General features: G+C 36.2%; 1 protein-coding gene across 20 annotated transcripts in view; it reads left to right on the forward strand.

Annotated features, from left to right (window-relative positions):
• Positions 1 to 20,128, forward strand: part of PCM1 (pericentriolar material 1) — a 46,104-nt gene that overhangs the window by 23,347 nt on the left and 2,629 nt on the right. For 9 of the 20 annotated variants that reach the window (XM_075149185.1, XM_075149184.1, XM_075149197.1 and 6 more), the window contains 19 exons: positions 493 to 690; positions 1,626 to 1,848; positions 1,973 to 2,118; positions 3,075 to 3,268; positions 4,360 to 4,540; positions 5,221 to 5,576; positions 6,109 to 6,267; positions 7,057 to 7,113; positions 8,337 to 8,509; positions 8,595 to 8,723; positions 9,314 to 9,434; positions 9,755 to 9,892; positions 10,135 to 10,268; positions 11,365 to 11,499; positions 12,005 to 12,202; positions 14,517 to 14,576; positions 17,331 to 17,469; positions 18,212 to 18,360; positions 19,311 to 19,386. In XM_075149185.1, coding sequence (XP_075005286.1) covers positions 493 to 690; positions 1,626 to 1,848; positions 1,973 to 2,118; positions 3,075 to 3,268; positions 4,360 to 4,540; positions 5,221 to 5,576; positions 6,109 to 6,267; positions 7,057 to 7,113; positions 8,337 to 8,509; positions 8,595 to 8,723; positions 9,314 to 9,434; positions 9,755 to 9,892; positions 10,135 to 10,268; positions 11,365 to 11,499; positions 12,005 to 12,202; positions 14,517 to 14,576; positions 17,331 to 17,469; positions 18,212 to 18,360; positions 19,311 to 19,386 — 2,966 coding nt within the window. The remainder of the gene's footprint in view (positions 1 to 492; positions 691 to 1,625; positions 1,849 to 1,972; positions 2,119 to 3,074; positions 3,269 to 4,359; positions 4,541 to 5,220; positions 5,577 to 6,108; positions 6,268 to 7,056; positions 7,114 to 8,336; positions 8,510 to 8,594; positions 8,724 to 9,313; positions 9,435 to 9,754; positions 9,893 to 10,134; positions 10,269 to 11,364; positions 11,500 to 12,004; positions 12,203 to 14,516; positions 14,577 to 17,330; positions 17,470 to 18,211; positions 18,361 to 19,310; positions 19,387 to 20,128) is intronic. The other 11 variants (XM_075149189.1, XM_075149187.1, XM_075149200.1 and 8 more) reach the window with 7 other exon arrangements.

Genomic DNA, 20,128 nt, shown 5'->3' on the forward strand with positions numbered 1-20,128 from the left:
GCACTGAATGTGATGATATAACAGAGCAGTAAATTAATTTCTTGACTTCTAAAGTGACTGTTAGTTGGTAACTTGCCATTTAGTCTCCACTGCTCTATAAATGGTGAAAAATCACCTAAGGAGAGGAGAATGTGTGGAAAATGCCAAATGCAATGAGTAATTTTTCTTCATCTCTACACCATTTATAACAATAAAATAATAATTTTCCAAAACAGTAAGTAATTTTATTTAATTGTCCCAGTATCAGAAGAATACTAGTTTCATTTTGCATTGGTAAGATGTTTAAATTAATTTTGGTGCGGCTTGATTAATTGAAGATAGACAGACTTGTAATTGTCAACAGGTTGTTTTAATAATTTGTCACAGACTAAAAAAAGGACTCCTCCCTTCCCAAACGCCCCCCCCCGCCCTCCCTTCTGCCCCCCTCCCTTCTGCCCTCCCCCCTTCTGCCCCCCCCCCCCCCCTTCTGCCCCCTCCCCTCATGTTCACTAGGACAATGGCTACTTGGGGAGGTTCTACCCAGTGCGCACTAGATGAAGAGGATGGAGACGAAGATGGTTATCTCTCTGATGGAGTTGGTCAGGCAGAAGAAGAGGAAGAAGATGTGTCAAGTTTGAATGACAGTTTCTCTGTGTATCCCAATAACAACATACCAGAAAATGCTTATTTTGTTAAAGAAAACAAGGATAGGTTAGTGGCATTACTTGTTGATCTGATGCTTGTCAGAGTATTTTTGGAGGGGGTGGATTAAGCATTGCATTAACTAAAAGGCATCCTTTTATAGCAAAGTGAAATTTCTTTCTGCCTGCTAGGGAGCTGTGTGCAGTGGTGCTTTCTTGTCTGAGTCTCTGTAGCTGCAGTGTGTATAACTAATTTGATTATTTCTTCTGTTTTCAGTCATATTAACTGTTTGCCATTGAGCTCTCCACTTGTGTTGCAGTAGCTCCTTATGTTCCCATATCAGCTTAAAAGATAACCTATATGAAATTTTTGCTGTAATATTGATCAGTCTCTTCAAAAAAAGTAATTCAGAGAATTAAACTAACTCTGAAATTTTGGTTTCAAATTGTTGGCTTTTGCAGCTGTGAAAACTATTTCTTATTAGGTTTTTTCATTAAAATGAATATTTTTAACTCTTGCTTATCTGATTGCTTTCCTTTACAAGCTTTGTATGACTAAATGAAAATGCTATGTTAAAAGTAATGTATATCTCTTCAATTGATTTCCTCTGTTTTTGATACCAAAATAATTTTAGTAGGTAGTGGCCTTCTAGTCAGGAGCTGGGCCTGTTAATTCTTAGTGTATTATGTTGGTGGCTTCTATTTTCATCTGAGTACATATTATATATCAGAAATGGACAATACTAAAAACAAGATCCAGAAACATCGTTAGCAATTCTTTTTGGACAGTGATTGTTAGTTGGGTGGCTGGTATTTTCCATTTGTTTAGGATAATGTTCGATTGAGAAAATTGTATGGGTGATTAGCTGGCATGCTGAAATGGCCTGTGCCAGGTGAGTTGTTGAAGTACAACTGAAACATAATTTGAATAATGGGAGTATCATTTGAAGAAGTTGTTTGAAATATCAGCTTTTGTCCTCATTCTTCCTTTTTTTCCCCACCCAGGTGGAAAAATTGCCGTCCTCTTTCAGCAGATGGGAATTATCGTCCATTGTCTAAGGCCAGGCAACAGCAAAACATAAGTATGCGACGTCAGGAAAACCTTCGGTGGATGTCCGAACTTTCATATGTAGAAGAAAAGGAACAATGGCAAGAGCAAATCAATCAGTTGAAGAAACAGCATGAATTTAGTGTCAGCATTTGTCAAACTTTGATGCAGGATCAGCAGGTAGATATGAAGAGCAGTTATTTTGTTGCTCTTACTTTTTCTTTTTTTTTTTTCTCTAAATCTTTCTAGCAATAACTTCTGGTTTTGGTAATTTGGTCACTGTCGTGTATTTTTTTTTCCACAGACCCTCTCTTGTCTTCTACAGACTTTGCTTACAGGTCCTTACAGTATGATGCCCAATAATGTTGCCTCTTCGCAAGTACATCTTATTATGCATCAGCTGAACCAGTGTTACACTCAACTGACTTGGCAGCAGAATAACGTTCAAAGGTTTGTTGGCTGTATTAGTGTTTGACTGTGGAATTTGAAATGCCTCAGTAACAGAGAACATGGTTATGTGAATAAAAGATTACAAATAATGGCTAAATATGAAACTATTGAACTTCTGAGTTGATTACAAGCTTTTGAAATTATATACAGCATTTTTGGTTGGTTTTTTCACCACTGCCACCTTTGAGATGGCTCTTTTTGAGTGATCTTTAGTGAAGAGAACCAAAAGTTGGCATCTCTTCCAAAAATCTGTTGTGATAGCTTTATTTGGCTTTTTTACTTTAGACTTGCTTTCCTTGAGTATGCTTTTATGTCTGTAGTCTTTGCTAGACTACCTGGCAAGATTCTGGATTCTAATGGTTATGGAAAGATGGTGGAAAAGCTTTTTGTCCTTTCTTAGTATTGTCAGTCAGAATTTATGCTTATGCTCCATTTGGATGTACTACTTTCACCTTCTGAACAATGACCTTTTTTAGAAAAAAGATGTAGTAGTCATTTTAATTAATTGCATGAAAGTTCAAGATCTTCATCTCTGTTTTGTATTTGGTAAGTGATATATAGTTACTGGCCTCTTATATAATATTTTAAAGTAGTTTTAATGCCACTTCTGCAAATATTTTGTATCTTCGGTTGTTTCTATTTAAGTTTCCTTTTCAGCCTGCTTAGTTTTTACTATCTAGTCTTTTTTTTGTTGTTCTTGCAAGGTTGTCTAACTTCTGTAAACATGACCACTAGTACAGAGCGGTTGATTTTAAAACTGTTCCTGTCTGTCACTCAGGATTAAATACAAGTTGTGTTTTTTTTCTTGAGGTTTTTTTACTAGCTAAATGGAGCGATTCTTTACATACATTACATGAGGCAGGTGAAATAATATGGATCTCAAATTACCTGAGTATAAATTTAGCTTTCCCTTCGCATTTTTTTTCTCCAAGTGCTTATTTTTCCTTGTTTTCAAGGTTGAAACAAATGTTAAATGATCTTATGCGCCAGCAAGAAGAACAACAGTGTCAAGAGAAGCCATCAAGAAAGGAGAGTGGCAGTAGTGCACCACCACCTCCATCTCCTGTTTTCTGTCCATTCAGCTTTCCTCCACAACCTGTAAGCCTGTTTAATGTACCAGGATTTACTAATTTTTCTTCCTTTGCTCCAGGTGAGTATTACTACAGGTGTGAAAAGTAATATGAATTTCAAAGATTTCTGTTCCCTCATTTAATGGAAATCTTAATGTGAACTTGCTGAAACTCTGACTTTTCCTTTATATTGAAATGGTCTTAAACAGTACTTGAATGAGTCCATATTACCCTAGCAGAAGTTTTTTAATGTTTATTGCTGAATAATTGTATATTTTGACTTGAGTATGAAAAGCAAGACTTTCTCAATAAGTTGGTTGTAGTCGAAAATACCTAGTCTCATACCTCTAATTTTAAGGTGGCACTTGGTAATTATTTCTCGTTTTCTTAGAACTTCCAACACTCATTTTTGTTTGAAATGCTTGTAAATGGAGTGTGTTACTACTCTCTGTTCCCATCAGAGCTATAGAGTGACTGTTGACTTGGATACAGTGTTCCTAATCTCATTACCAAAGCTACTTTTACTGTTGAATTTGAAATGGAAAAAAAAATGTAGGTATTTACTGTATCATTAGAAGTTGTTAAAGCTGTCTTAAGAATGTATGTCAGCCTTTTCAGGAAACCAGGTCATAGGCATAGATCTAGATTGTAGCTTTCAGATTCTAAAGTCTGTTTTCTTTTAACGATATATTTTAAATTATACGGAACCTGCACAGAAGAATAGTTATGTTCAATTTGCCACTACTATAAATATTCTAAAGTTAAAATAAGTATTATGAATTTAAACTCCTTTGGCTCTATGAATACTTGTACTGTTGGAATTTTCTTCTCAGTTTGATGGTAGTTGTTCATGTGACAGAACTCTGCCTTTTTTGGAACCGATGTCATTTTTACCTTCACTTGTAAGGAGCTCTTTATTGGGGTTTCTTGAATTACCTTCATCTCTCCGCTGATGGGATTGTAGTGGCATGTGTAGTATCCAGTAATATTTGAAACCTGCACTTAAGATAAATTCCGATTATTACAGTGCTTGCAGGACAAAAACAGTTTTTGCTTACTTCTCCACTGTATTTTTGCTTCATAATTTTATGTTGCCATACAATATGTCTCAAATTTGACTTTTATCACATAAATGAGGTAGTATCTTCTGACTCTCTTGTTTACTTTGTAGGTATTAACTATAATCCAGTGTTCCCTTCTGGTTTTGGAGATTTTGCACACAATATTTCCCCACACAGCAGTGAGCAGCAGCAGCAACATCCTCTAGATCATAATGCTTCTGGGAAAACTGAGTATATGGCATTCCCCAAACCTTTTGAAAGCAGTTCCTCTAATGGAACAGAAAAACAAAGGTATTTAATGTCACGGTGCAACTCTCCTTTAATCATTTTTCCTCCCTCTCTTCTCCCTTTTCTGGGGCTTGTGGGAATTCATCATTCTTTTAGGGAATTTATCTTCCAGGTAAATAATAGAATTACAAGATGAGCTTTACTTTTGCAGTTTCCAATTTAATTTTTTTAAAATTTTTTTCACTAAAGTTTTCTATCTTTCTGTATATTAACTAATGTATCATTTCATGAATATTTTAGGATCAAATACAATGTTGGAGTGGTTTTGTGATACATTTTGTAAGTGGAAGAAGGTTTCATTTCCATGTTTTTTGAAACTGAGCTGTTTGAATAACTAGAGGATATAATTTCAGTGAATACTTATTTGTTGTGCTACAGTAGATTGTTGTTCTAAGAAATGTTTTGTCCTATAGTACTATTTGAGCTCAGCAATAGCTGCATAAGTATATTGATGTTGAAATCAGTGATAAATGTGAATTTTCTTCAGACATCTTCCGTTTTCTATTTGGAAGGTTCTCACTAGAATTTTTTTTTTTTCTTCCCCAATGTTCAGTTGATAACTAAGTAACTAGGGCAGATAACTTGCATTATGGATAAAGCTATTTGCCTGGTAATACATGCTGTTTCTGACTGAGAGACTAGGTTATGATATATTGTGGTGTGTGTTTGTTTCTTTCTGACAGAAGGAGTCATAGACAACCTGAAGAAGAAATGGAAAAAAAATCAACTTGGCTTAATGATAGCCAGGAAGTGAAAAAAGATGATCAGTCTCAGCTGAAAGCAGGTTTTGCAGTTTCAGTACAAAACATTGCTTCTGGTCTTAAAAATCAGTCTGATATGAGCAGGAGAAGGGAGTTTGATGAAGAGTCTTTGGAGAGTTTTAGTAGCATGCCTGATCCAGTAGACCCAACCACTGTGACAAAGACATTTAAATCTAGAAAAGCGTCAGCGCAAGCAAGCTTGGCATCAAAAGATAAAACACCCAAATCGAAGAATAAGAGAAAGAGTTCTCAGCTAAAAGGCAGAATTAAAAATATCGGTAGGTTGTAAAGCAATCTTAGATACCATCTCAAACTCAACTTGGATTATAATTATTACATTCCAGAGAATTTACTCTCCGTAAATGGCACCTATAATAATGAAAATAAGTTATTGAAATATGAATTCATTTTACGTAAGGTTTTTTAGTATTTCAGTAAATAAAAAGCATAACTGACTCGGACATCATGATTTGAATGGATAGTGGATGCAGATACCCTAAGATTTGGAATACGCCACCAGGAGAATCTTCTTCATCATCATATCTTCATGTTCAAACGGGATGACTTGCTGAAAGATGTGCTTCAGTAAAATACTGAATGAGAAGAGAGGGACAGTACTAGCATGTATAGTACTGTTGCAGTCACTGAGGATTTAGTGCTACTGTATGGCTTCAGTGTACAGAGGAAAATTTTTGGCTAGGAAACATCATTGGTGTTTTGCATCTTTGAGATTGCCCTCGAACAAATTTTTGAAAGTTATAAAACGTTTGTAAGCTATTTTTTTTCTTCTTTTTCATTCCCTCCCATAAGGTTATGAAAGTGCAAGCGCTTCTAGTGTGTGTGAACCCTGCAAGAGCAATAAAAGCAGACACTCTGAAGAAGTTGTTCATCCAAAGGTGTTCAGCAAAAGGAATCGGGAGCAATTGGAAAAAATAATTAAATACAGTAGATCTACAGAAATGTCTTCAGGTATTCTTTTCTGAATGTCAGTAATTATTTTGTGAACTCTGAGTGAAGGACCTCCATTCAACTTAGTTGCTAGTTGAAAGCAGTGTATTATGACAAGATGACAATACTGTATTTTTAGCATGTGGATTTTGCTTTTTAATTTCTAAGGATGCTGTAAACATAAAAGTGTGTAAAAAGTTGGGTATTGATTGCTTTTGGGTGTTTCCTGTAGATTATGTACTTGATTAAAGTAATTTAGAAACAAACCTGGTACTGTAAAACAAACAAACCTAGCCAACCAAAAACCTCACCCATTTGTTGGTGTTTTTATGGAAAATAACTGCACAACAGATGAAACTTTGTTTAACGTTTAAACTACATCCTGTACTGCATACATGTTTTCTTTCTAGTCATGCTTAAAGGAACGCTATCAAATACCATTCAAATTCAATCTTATCACATAAAACCTTACATTTTTGCCATCTGCACTGCTTTTCTTGCATCTAGATCATAAAAATACTCTCTTCTGTGTCTTTTTAGGTTCTGCCAGTACCTTTTGTTTTGTTTGAAAGATGCAGAAATTTTAGTCATTGTAGCACAATGTACAGCTTTGCCAATGTAGCTGTGTCCACACTAAGAGCTGTTTATTGGTATATGTAATAAACTTTTACCAGTGAAATTCTCACAATAAGCAGCTTTGATGTGGTTTCGATGACTAAGCAGTCTTCCTCCTGCTGTTTTGTATAGACCCTGTCTTTATTTCTGGTGCACATTTTTGTGTTTATCACTGTCTATCCCCACTTTCTACAGCGCATGCTAGGAGAATTCTGCAGCAGTCTAACAGAAATGCATGCATTGAAGTGCCAGGTAATGCATTCACTGCTTAGCTTCAACAATGTCCTTTCCCTACCCCCCACCCCCCACCCCCCTTAGCTTTGGTCCTGTAACTTGGACTGTTTAGCAGATGTTCAAAATTAGTACTATTGCAGCACCTTCTCTATAAACAAGGCAAGAGAAGTTACTTGTAATTTGCATGAAATGCAGTGATACAAACTACTTTGAATTATAATTGTGGAGAATGTGTTTATCATGTTCTTGGTTAATCACAATTACAAGTTGAAAATACGCAGGTAGATAGTAACAAAAAACTAATTTCAGTAAGCATTTTTAATATGTTTAAAAGCTACTGTCACGTTTTATTAATGGGGAGGGAAGCAATTTCTGGTGGCTTATTAAAGGTTGAAAAAGCTTGCCTCTATGCTTAAAAATACTGGTAAACTATTTGCAGATAATCAAATTGCACAGTAACATTTGCTGTATTGCTAATAACTTCATTAACTTGGATACTAACAAATACGCATCTGTTAAACTAAGCTGAGTTTTCCAAATCTAACTTTTTTCCCATTCAACACGTGCCAAAATACGTATGTAATAATTTAACTGTTATGATGCAAGGATAATCCTTAATTTTCAAAGGAATGGGAGACTTAGTAGGGAACACATTGTCTTCTCATATGTATGTAATAGGGCTTAAGGGTAAGAGGTTTTATGTGAGCCTCAGAAGTTATATTAGATGTGTATGAGAATGTAGGATTTATGCTTGTGTGGGAGGTGTGGGAAGGAGTGGCTTTCTTGAATTCAGTCTAGAGCTTTCTTAATGTTGTTCCTTGTGTTGCAAAAGTGTGGACTACTTGTATTATATAAACTTGAGACCTTTGGCTATCTCGTTTGAAAGATCTTAAAACTCCATTTTCAGTGTTGAATACCTATTCTGAAAGCAACATTGGTGTGTGCAATATTGTCTTTATTAAAGAATACTTTTTAAAGGTATTGTTCAGAATTGTAAAGAAAATTATTCTTATGAATGCTTTATATTTTATTTCGTATGTAAAGGATTGCATAAAGTTTTATTTCAGAAGGTTTAAATCTTTGTTGCCCTTCAGGAAATGAGTAAGCTTTAAGAAAGCAGGTATATAATGGAATCTACAATGATTGAGATATAATTTGTGTACCTATACTTTGCATACCTAATAGGCAGTTGTCTTTCTGGATGCATGTCAAGGACTTAAAGGGTTCCTTTTTTTCTACAGAAACTGGTAGTGATCTTTCTATGTTTGAAGCTTTGCGAGACACAATTTATTCTGAAGTGGCAACTCTTATTTCGCAAAATGAGTCTCGTCCCCACTTTCTTATTGAACTTTTCCATGAGCTTCAGCTGCTAAATACAGATTACCTGAGGCAAAGGGCTCTATATGCGTTACAGGTATGCACAAAATGTTTTGATCTTGTGTATGAATCAAACAAATCTTAGATCCTTTTTTACAGTATAGATTTATTATCTTTTCCAGGATATAGTGACCAGACATTTATCTGAGAACAATGAAAAAAGGAAGTGCTCAAAATCACTGAATTCTGCAACATGGATGGCATCGAATTCTGAACTCACTCCCAGTGAAAGCCTTGCTTCTACAGATGATGTGAGTTTTCAAGTTCAGAAGCTAGTTTACTGTCGCCTTTTCCTATCTTTTCAATTTACATGCATGCTTGTGTACTGAAATATTCATACTAGCAATTTAATTTTTCTAAAATTAATATCAACTTATACAGACTTTTCTAAACAAAGAAATGCAAGAGAATCTTAATGCAAAAGCGATTAAATATGGTAGGATTCTTGGTGCTGGAAATGAGTGATGTGTCAGGGAGGAATAGAACATGGAGAGGGGCATAAATCGAAAACTGATCTGCAAAAAGAGCCAAAATCCTCTTGTGAGTAAGGTCAGGGCAAGTACTGATCACAAGATTCTCAAAAAATTTTTGCTTTTTTTGTATTTAAGGAATCACTGATTCAGCCTCTGTACAGCTTCTTACGTGTTTTATAGTTGAAACAAACATGGTGGAATCACCTGATGGATTTATATCCTGAAAGTAAGGTTGTTCCCCAGTCAAGCAGCCTGGTGACAAGTCTTGATACCACAGCATGTGGCTGAAAAGAATTGCTGGCTTGTTGACACATCTGTAAGAGGATGGTGCATTCCTGCTTTGTATTCAGTTGTTTGGTGTTTTTTAGGAAACTTTTGGCAAGAACTTTTCTACAGAAGCATGTCAAGATTGTGAACAAAATGATGCGGACAATGGGAGTACTATGTCTACATCTTCAAATTTTGAACCCTTTGCCACTGATGACCTTGGTAAGAATGATGTGATTTACAATGTTGTAAGTGTTACTTCCTCCCTCCTAAAATGCCTGCAATTGTCTGTGGTTAAATAGTATACTATGCGTTGATTTTTAGTGTGTAATCACATGTTTTGTAAAACAACCCTTAGAGAAATTAGCCACTTGTGAAACACTTTGAGTTGATCAAAGTGTGTAATAAAATATTATAACTCAACTATAGTTATATGTAGATTTCAAAACTTGTGGCTTTTAATTCATTTTTATCATTGTTTATTTGTCTATCAATTGAAAACTTTTTATTTAGATTAAAAGGTGTTTTTATTCTAAATATAGGCAACACAGTGATTCACTTAGATCAAGCTTTGGCTAGGATGAGGGAATATGAGCGTATGAAAATTGAAGCTGAAAGTACCCTTGACTCTGAGGGCTGCTCTAGTAATTTTCAGGGTGCTTCTGCTGCTAAATTAGAAGGTATGCACATATATACATTTTGCTTAGTTTTAGAAAGTAATTATTCTAAATATCAAGAATCATTTAATTGGCTGACTTGTTTTCTTCTTCATTTATACTGAAAACTTAGCAAAGTTTCAAAGAATCTTTACATACTTTAGTAAATATGACTTATTTTAAAAAAAGGAAAATACATCGTTTTGAAACTGGTTTTTCTTTAACAGTAATGTTGAATGACTTAAATGTTTATTTTTTTTAACGAGGTCCAAGTACTAGTGAATGTCTTCCTGTGCCACAGTCAAGTGAAGTTTCTGCTGTTCCATGTCCTCGTATAGATACTCAGCAGCTTGACCGGCAGATTAAAGCAATTATGAAAGAGGTCATTCCTTTTCTGAAGGTAAGAACTTTTCAATAATGTGTGAAGTAGGAGAATAGGAAAAGGACCAGCATAATTGCATAGAAGAACATTATTTAAAATGGATAACTTGCATTTTAGCAACAGCTACCAATAAATATGTGTTAAGTTGCAGACCTTGCTGAGGATGAAGTAAGGATTAAATACTCTAACAGAAAGATTCTGTGGAGTTTTTAATAGGAGAAAGAAATGGTAAGGTTTTTAGATTGCATAGGGCTGGTGGTCTTGACATCAAGAACAACAGAGATTTCTTTCTTTGGAGCTGACCAAATCTAATAAAAATGTTTGAGAATGTACTTCTGAAATATTTGCTGCCTTTCAGCAAAGAGAACTGAGATAATTTTGATTAAAACTGTTACATACGATTAACTTGAGATATTTTTGAAGAATAGCTGTGAGTTGTTGATTTTTAGCATTATTTTCTCCTGTTTACAAGTATCTTTAAAGTTGTTGAGAGCTTGTAAACTTCTGTGAATACAGAAGAGAAATGTGCTACTTGAAAGAAGGAGAAATAGTCACAGTTCATTCTTTGCAAAGTTAAAGAGCAGAGATTGAGTTGTAAGATGCTTAAAGTCATCTCCCTGTTCCCTTTTATAGTATGCCCAGTATATAAGCTTAGGTTTGTTTAATAAGGTACTTAACCGTTGATATTAGTTTTAAAAACTGTGTATATCGTTGACATGCCACAGTCTCAGTGCCTGAAGACCTCTGTTTTGTTTGCAATTTTAAGGAAGCTTACAACAGTAGATATCTTAACATACACTTTAATACACTTGAGTACACAATCACTATATATGAAGATTCTTAGTTTGTCCAAATGCTAAAAGATGACATGTACTAATGTATTGGAAAAGTGAGATAATGCTTTGTCAATCAGTCATTAATGAAGCATGGTATCTGCCAAAACTGTGTTCCAGTTAGTTTGTTTTGTGAGATGGGTTAGGACCTGTTCATGGAGTGCTGTTCCTTCAGTGGACAGGTGATTTTTTTAGAAATGAATTTCAGTATTTGAGTTGATGGCTAATTTTTTTTTTTTTTTTAATGTGGTAACTAAACTTATTCTGTGATACTTGTTTAGGAGCACATGGATGAAGTATGCTCTTCTCAATTACTGACATCAGTAAGACGTATGGTCTTGACTCTTACACAACAAAATGATGAAAGTAAAGAATTTGTGAAGTTCTTTCATAAGCAGCTTGGCAGTATACTTCAGGTTAGTAGTTTTTCAGTGTTGTTTTGAGTTATATTTTACTTCAATAGCATAGCTGCAGTTCTCTTTCAGCTTTGATACAGCAATGAGATATTACCTTGTTCCCTAAAATAAAAGCTTTACCATGCACAGAACTTAGTTTCCATCACTGCCAGATAGTGCAATGTGTATCTCCTGCCTGTGACTGTCTTGAAGGAGAGCTCTGGTGGTGCTCTTTCTGGACATTTTGTGTAAATTCCTGAAAATCAATAGGCTGCTCTTTTCTTTCTTTTTTTTTTTTTTTTTTTTTCCCTACAAGCATAGAGTTTAAATCAGTAACTTGACAAGTTCTCTGTTACACAACTGGAGATTCTATTTAAAATCTGTTTAAGATACTAACCCATATTTAAAAAAAAGTACAAGCTATTATAAACCTAACTAATTTTGAGTTATTAGGAATATGACAAATACTTAGTCTTTGAAGTTTGAAAGCCTGTTTCAAAAACTGAAGAATTATTTCTCTTCACAGGATTCACTGGCGAAATTTGCTGGTAGAAAATTAAAAGATTGTGGGGAGGATCTTCTTGTGGAGATCTCTGAAGTGTTATTTAATGAATTAGCCTTTTTTAAACTCATGCAAGACTTGGACAACAACAGTATGTCTGTAAAGCAGAGATGTAAAAGAAAAATAGAAACTACTGAAGTGATACAGTCTTATGCTAAAGAGGTTTGTTTTATTATATTTTTGAAAAATTTAGCTTTTCTGAGTTTCCTAAATATCTGCATTTCCTAAACTACTTTGATTACCTTAGCTCATGTATTGTATATATTGTTTTTTTAGAAGTTAGTGCTGTGTTGTCACAGTACTGTTTGTGTAGAAGCATGAACTAGCTTTCCTCAGTAAGGGAGATGTCCTGTATTACAGAGGAGTGTCTGTCGCAGATATCTAATGTGTAGACTTTGTTGTTGGTAATTCAGAGGAAATGTGTTTTAATGATTATATGTGCACATAGGAAGGAATAGTCAAGTGTTGAAATAGTATTAACATCTGGGGCCATTGAGTAGTTGTTGTGGTTTAACCCCAGCCAGCAGCTAAGCACCACACAGCCACTTGTTCACTCCCCTCGGTGGGATGGGGGAGAGAGTTAGAAGGTTAAAAGTGAGAAAACTTGTGGATTGAGATAAAGAAGTTTAACAGGTAAAGCAAAAGCCGTGTGTACAAGCAAAGCAAAACAAGGAATTCACTCACTACTTCCCATCGGCAGGCAGGTGTTCAGCCGTCTCCAGGAAAGCAGGGCTCCATCACGCGTAACCGTTACTTGGGAAGACAAACACCATCACTCTGAACGTCCCCCGTTCCTCCTTCTTTCCCCAGCTTTATATGCTGAGCATGACATCATATGGTATGGCGTATCCCTTTGGTCAGTTGGGGTCAGCTGTCCCAACTGTGTCCCCTCCCAACTTCTTGTGCACCCCCAGCCGACTCACTGGTGGGGTGGGGTGAGGAGCAGAAAAGGCCTTGACTCTGTGTAAGCACTGCTCAGCAATAGCGAAAACATCTCTGTGTATCAACACTGTTTCCAGCACAAATCCAAAACATAGCCCCATACTAGCTACTGTGAAAAAATTTAACTCTATCCCATCTAAATATTTTGGCATATGGGGGTCCCAGTTCATCTCTCCAGTTATGCCTACAGCTTTGCTTGCAGTAGCTTAGTTAGGCACCATCTTTGCCTAACTTGAGTAAGTCCTATGAAGTCATCAGAAAGTTGGCTTGTTGGCATATGTACAAAGTATCATCTAGGTTAGGAGTGTGAAATATATATATACATTTCAGAAATATTTGAGACTGTAGTACATATTCTGCTCTAACAAAGCAAGTTTTGTTTGGTTTTCACACCATTTACATTAAAGACGTTGCATCACCATTTTTAATTTTACTATTGCACTTTTTAGGAACATAGTTTTTTTTTTTTTTAGTTATATGAACTGTTTACAAAACAAACACTAAAACAGATCATTTTCATATACTTAAATCGGTCAAGTATCTACCTCAGTGTTTCTTCTTGTATAGTATAGTTACGACTTCAGTGTCCTTTCAGCTTTCTTTTAGAAACACAAATACCAAAGCAAACCCTTAACTCATTCTTACTTTAAAATGTCAATGGAAGATATTTTTGTGAATCTGTCACAGACTATAAAGTCCTATAAGTAGTTTTAAGCATATCATCAGCTATGTTTCAAGGTAGTTCAACTTATATATACCAGTAATATGACTAGTGTGAGAGGGACTGTGGGAGTGCCTTAAAAAGAGGCCAAAGAAACACTCTGAATCTGGAAGGATTTGGACATGACTTCCTATTTTATCTGAAGTTGCTCATTGGGTCTTTGTTACGTAAAGGATTTGGTTTATGAGAATGCATAGAGCCAACTTAAATCTGGCACTTCTTTTCCTCTCCTGGAAGACAGAATTAGGGTTAAGGTTAATGTTTGCCTTGTTACTATGGCAGCAGTTCAGATTCAACAGAGCCAGAGATAAGCCAGAACTGGTAGGTCCTGGTTACTTTGTACAGATCCGCACAATTATCTCTATATAGTTCTCTCACAGCTTTCAGATCTGGGATCCTGATGCAGGCACATGTGATCTTGCTCGATTTTGTGGCTGCCTTGTGTCCAGTAAGCTAAATGGTTTTAGATTCCACGCTGAAAAACACAGCACTCTGTCTTGACCGGAGCTTGTTTATCTAATTCTATATGTCAAATATGATTCAACCACAGACTGGAGAATTAGCCCATGTAAACATAATTTACCCCTTAAATAAAAAGGGCTAGCACTGTTTTTTGTAATGTTTTGCAACTCTAAAATTTTGAAGACATCTGTGTAAACATCTCTTGTAGTATAGAAGTCCCTGTGGCTTACTGCCGTTTTGAGATAGCAATTCTTGGTAAGATTGGCATTTCAGTCAGGCTTTCGTGAAGCCCTAGTTTGGTTCAGTCTTTCATTTCAGTTTAGAATTGAAGACAGTTTGTGTTTCTTCTAGGCAAAAAAAGGTCTCCAGCTGGATGTTTGTTCATCTGCTGAAGATGTCGATGAGGACAAAGTATGTTTATGCTTCTCAACTATCTTTATTCCTCAGATAATTTCACAGATCACTTAGTCTTACTGTTTTCTGTCATATAAATCCAGTATCTGTAAGCAGCCCATTTCCTAATGTTTATAAATTTATTAAACATCATGGGTTTTATTTCCTTTCTGTTATTTTCAGTGATTTACTTTATCAAAGTAACGAAGTAAATTATAATTTCCCTTTTTTATTTTGAGTTGATGGTCTGGGAAATGACTACCAAAAAATCTGCTTTCATCAATAAGTCTTTTTTATTATATGCTTTCAGTAAACGTGACTTGGATATCAGTTCCTTGGTTGCTCTTGTTTTTATTCCTGTTTCTACTGCAGAGCGATTACGAGCATAAAGACTGTTTGATGCATTTCTTATAAAACATTTTCTTGTTACCTTTCAAGAAGTGCATTCAGACCAACAAAGATAGTATTAAAGATGCTTTTCTACTTATTCTTGGTGACCTTTATGTAAAATGAGCTTTGCTTTAGGACTGACAATCTGGAAGTCTAAAAAGAGCAAAATTTATGTTGAACGCTACACAACTGAAATGGAATAATTTGTGATACTTGCTGAGCAGCTTTAGGGTAGGCTCTTGCTTTTCCTTTTAGTATTCATATTCTGTATTTTAAAGAAAAAAGAAAAGGCCTGTTCTGAAGGTGTTTATTGTGGGATTTGGTCTGGGGCTGTTGCCTGTATTCTCAGCTCAGAGCATTGAGAATGTAGTCATTCGTTGAAGAATTAAATAACAAGGACAGTAAATAGGGATGGTGCTTAACTATTTTTAGCAATTAACATTTTCTTTTTTAATGGTATGGAATAAGTTGTTTTACTTTTCATCTTAAGGAGAAGGCAGATGTTCTGAGTTGGGGCACATGATATTTGAGGTCCTCAGTCAAAGTCTGAGTATTAAACATTAGTGCCCAAAATTTCTCCCTTTTCCCTTTAAGTTTGTTTTGAAAACCACTAAAATCATTGTGTTTGGGGAGAGGGGTTGTATATGAAGTTTTGTATTTTCTCTTGGAATGTTCAGCTTTTTCCAAGCAAGGGAAAGATATAGGTAATGTACTAAGTAGAATGTTGAATGCTTTCCTAAATGGGCATAAGCACCTGTGTAGGCGTATATGGGCATAGAGTCAGTGCTTTCTTCTAGGGCTTAGAGCTTCTGTCACACTGCTTTGGAAGTAAAAGTGGGAAGCTGTATGTCACTTATGGTTGCTGTAGTGTAGGAGAGTCCTTTCAAGATTTGGAGCCAAACTCAGGGCTTTACTTAGGGTTCATACAGACTGAGCAGAATTTTCTCACTCAAGGTATTTAGCAAATCATTCAGCAGAGAAACTGCTGAGTAACTATTGCTGAAGAAATTAGAAGCTGCAGTTAGGAATATTCCTAATTTTTACTAGAGATCATTTAGGAGAAGCAGGGAAGTTGCTAGAAGGTAATAATGCAGGTGTGTCTTTCTTCCTCTTGAGAATGAGAAATCTAATTTAAAGAAATTTTTTTAAAGCTAGCATGCTTTTCAATATCTTTATCAACGATCTGGACGAGGGGATCGAGTGCTCCCTCAGTAAGTTTGCAGATGACACCAAGTTGGGCGGGAGTGTTGATCTGCTCGAGGGTAGGAAGGCTCTGCAGAGGGACCTGGACAGGCTGGATCGACGGGCCGAGGCCAACTGTATGAGGTTCAACAAGGCCAAGTGCTGGGTCCTGCACTTCGGCCACAACAACCCCAGGCAACGCTACAGGCTTGGGGAAGAGTGGCTGGAAAGCTGCCCAGAGGAGAAGGACCTGGGGGTGCTGATTGACAGGCGGCTGAACATGAGCCGATAGTGTGCCCAGGTGGCCAAGAAGGCCAACGGCATCCTGGCCTGTATCAGAAATAGTGTGGCCAGCAGGAGTAGGGAGGTGATCGTGCCCCTGTACTCGGCACTGGTGAGGCCGCACCTCGAATACTGTGTTCAGTTTTGGGCCCCTCACTACAAGAAGGACATGGAGGTGCTGGAGCGTGTTCAGAGGAGGGCAACGAAGCTGGTGAAGGGCCTGGAGCACAAGGCTTATGAGGAGCGGCTGAGGGAATTGGGGTTGTTTAGCCTGGAGAAGAGGAGGCTGAGGGGAGACCTCATCGCGCTCTACAACTACCTGAAAGGAGGTTGTAGCGAGGTGGGTGTTGGTCTCTTCTGCCAAGTAACTAGTGATAGGACAAGAGGAAATGGCCTCAAGTTGCACCAAGGGAGGTTTAGATTGGACATTAGGAGAAATTTCTTTACTGAAAGAGTGGTCAGGCCTTGGAACAGGCTGCCCAGGGAAGGGGTGGAGTCACCATCCCTGGAGGTATTTAAAAGACGTGTAGACGAGGCCCTTAGGGACATGGTGTAGTGGGCATGGTGTGTTGGGTTGAGGTTGGACACGATGATCTCAGAGGTCTTTTCCAACCTGTATGATTCTATGATTCTATGCTGATCAGTGTGAACCTTTTCAGGTAATGAAATGCTCAGTTACGATGTCCTTGATAGCTGTGTCTGAACAGTGCATGATCTCTTCTAGTCGGTTCTGATGCTCTGTTTCAGGAGTATCTTTGCAGTATTCATTTCAAGGCCTTAAGGACTACTTAAACATTAATTTTTAGTCTGTAGAATTTTTATTTTTTGAGAAACAAAGGTGACTCCTTGATGCAGAAACCATAACTTAATCTTTAGATAAACAAACATGAAATTGCACAGTATTCCTTGTTTTCCTAGGACAAGGATGAGACTGAAACTGTTAAACAAGTACAGGACTCAGAAATGTATGATGGTAATGGAGTTCCTGAAAGTATTAGGTCTGATGCATCTGATCAAGAGGAAGATGAGGAAAGTGAAAGCGGTCCAGTGGCAATAAGTAAGTGATTTTTATATAGCTCATTATTCAATGCTTTCACTGTAGTTTTGACCAACTAATTTTACAACAGGATTTGCATGAAGTATTGCTGTCCAACACCTTCTCTCACAGATTTTCTAGTCAGGTCTCTTCCAGTGAAAGTTTTCCAGTACTGTATTTGCTAGTATTGTGTCAAAGGTTAAACATTCAATTAGAGGAGCTTTTTCTCTTTGTAATCAGTAGATCTGTAAAAACACATGTTACAGTCAGATTCATTGTTTTAAGTTGCCTATGCTGTCTCAGCTAAATGTGAAGTTTCTCAACCTGTAACCTGAATGATGTGAAAGCTGCTGAAATTTTATGCAGTTTTTCATTTAAATGATGATTTTTTTTTAATATGCTTCTACTTAAGCTTGCTTATTTTTTAATAATTTTTTTTTGTCCTGTTTGTCATCTTACACCAACTACTCATGGCTTGGTTTCCCTTATATTTACGTTCTTCATACCAGCTTGTTTAATAACTTAGATATTTCACACAGTGGTGTTTGTTCGTAATATAGCTTATATAGAGCATATGGGTTTTTGAAAGTTAGGTCATCACTGTATCTTAATTTCAAAGAATGTTTTGAAGTAAGAGTTAAAACTGATCATTGCAGTAAATTCCCAAAAGGGATTTGGATTTTGCAGCCTTACTTATACTCTGTCAGGCTCTGTCAATATCTAAATCCAGTATGAAGGTGGTTTTATATTGATTTGCCTTCAGGTTTATCAAAAGCAGAAACCCAAGCTCTGACTAACTATGGCAGTGGAGAAGATGAGAATGAAGATGAAGAAATAGAATTTGAGGAAGGACCTGTTGATGTGCAGACATCACTACAAGCCAGCAGTGAAACAACAACTGAAAATGAACAGGTATCACCAAAGTTGTAAATGCAGAACAAACCTAAAACAGTGCACAGGTTTTCAGTACATATTTTTATGTACCTCAGTTTTTCTTGTTGCACTGTTTTCATACTGATGGAAGTAGAAGAATGATACAAGAAATTAAATGAAAGCAATAGCTCCTACATACAAAATGTAGCATTCCCCACCTGAACTTATTATTGGTATAGCTGATGCCAAAATGGATGGACAGACACAGACAAAACTAATGTTTAAATCTGCTATCAGAGAGAGAAAATGTTAAGCTGCAGTAGAAAAGATAAACTTTCAAAAAAGCATCATGTTTTAAACTGTTAACTGGTTCTTCCTCTGTGTTAGCTGACATCAAGTTCTAATTGGACTTTCCTTTGCAGAAGCCATTGACTCTTGTATTCTAGCATGTCTTTGATTTGTTTTTCCTCTTTATCATGTAATAATTTTTTTCTAGAACAACGGTGAAATGTTATTGGCTGGTATTGTCATTTCACTGTTCGTTTCCTTAAAAACATTTGGATGTGTGTGACCTGGTTCTGGAGACTTGTCAATTACTTACATTTCAGTAAATAAGATTGACTTCTGAATCTTTTGAAACTTTGGTTTACTCAATAGCTATTAACATTAGGCAAGGATGTAAATGGAACATTTAACTTTAAAGGCTAAAACAATAGATCTTTTCAGTGGAACCAAAAATGTTTACCTGGGAACTACTATAGTGAAAAGAAAATGAAATGTTCAGATAGAACACACATTCTTGAAGTGTTGTTGACTAGCTGATGAATAGAGAGTAAAACTTGCTGTCTTTATTTCAAACTAGTGAAAAGACAAAAACATGGAGCAAGTGTACAGTGTGTTTCTAATTAGCAAGGAAGAGTAAATTAGCCAATAAGCTATGAAGCTGATTAGTAGAATTTGTTCTAACTCGTTTTCACCTTCCCTAATAGACTTCAAACCAAGAATTGAGTAAGACAAAAAGCAGTGAGATTTTGTCATCAGAACAAGAATCTGTTAATGTTAAAGGTAAGCCCCATTATGCAGTAACTGAGAGATTAATGCTTCTATGTGAATTTGCATATTGTGAGAATTACTCGGACACTGCCTGTGATATATGGAATTAAGAGGAAGATGATCGAATTTGCAACAGTTTACTGGGCTGTTTTTTTCATGGAACCACATCAGTTGACTAGATATATCTGTGTTGATATAGACACAACAAACCCTTTAAAGAGGAAACCTGGAACAATCTTACCTAGGTAGATGTGGTTTTGATGCTTGACAATAGTATGAATTTCAGTTGATTTTTGCAGCCTTTGGCACACAGCTGTAGCAGAGTTAGTTTGTCTGTTAAAGTACTTTGATGTTTAGATTTGTCTAGTACTTGCTTTTTCTGCTACTACCATTTGCTAGCAATTGAAATCTCTTTATATTTTAAAAATTTATTTCTGTGAGTAATGCTGTGTTGTAACTGATTAAGAACTGAGAAATCATTTTCTGTCAAAAGACAGAAACACTACCGGGTGGTATGAATGTAACTTCTAATCTAACTGTTGTTACCACCTTCTTTCCCTGTGTTTTTCTGTTGCAAATACTGGTTTTGTCCTTGGTCTTTTTTTGTAGACTGAAACCAGTATTTGAGTAGATCCTGTGTTGTCACAAGAATGTGGCAAAATGTTAAGGAATTTATTGTTCTGTATTATATTGCCTTACACCTAGAATGAATATTTTACAGTAGGTCATATAGTTCTGGAAGTTTTGGTTTGTT

Source organism: Calonectris borealis, chromosome 4 (assembly GCF_964195595.1).
Source record: "Calonectris borealis chromosome 4, bCalBor7.hap1.2, whole genome shotgun sequence".
Taxonomy (NCBI): Eukaryota; Metazoa; Chordata; class Aves; order Procellariiformes; family Procellariidae; genus Calonectris; species Calonectris borealis.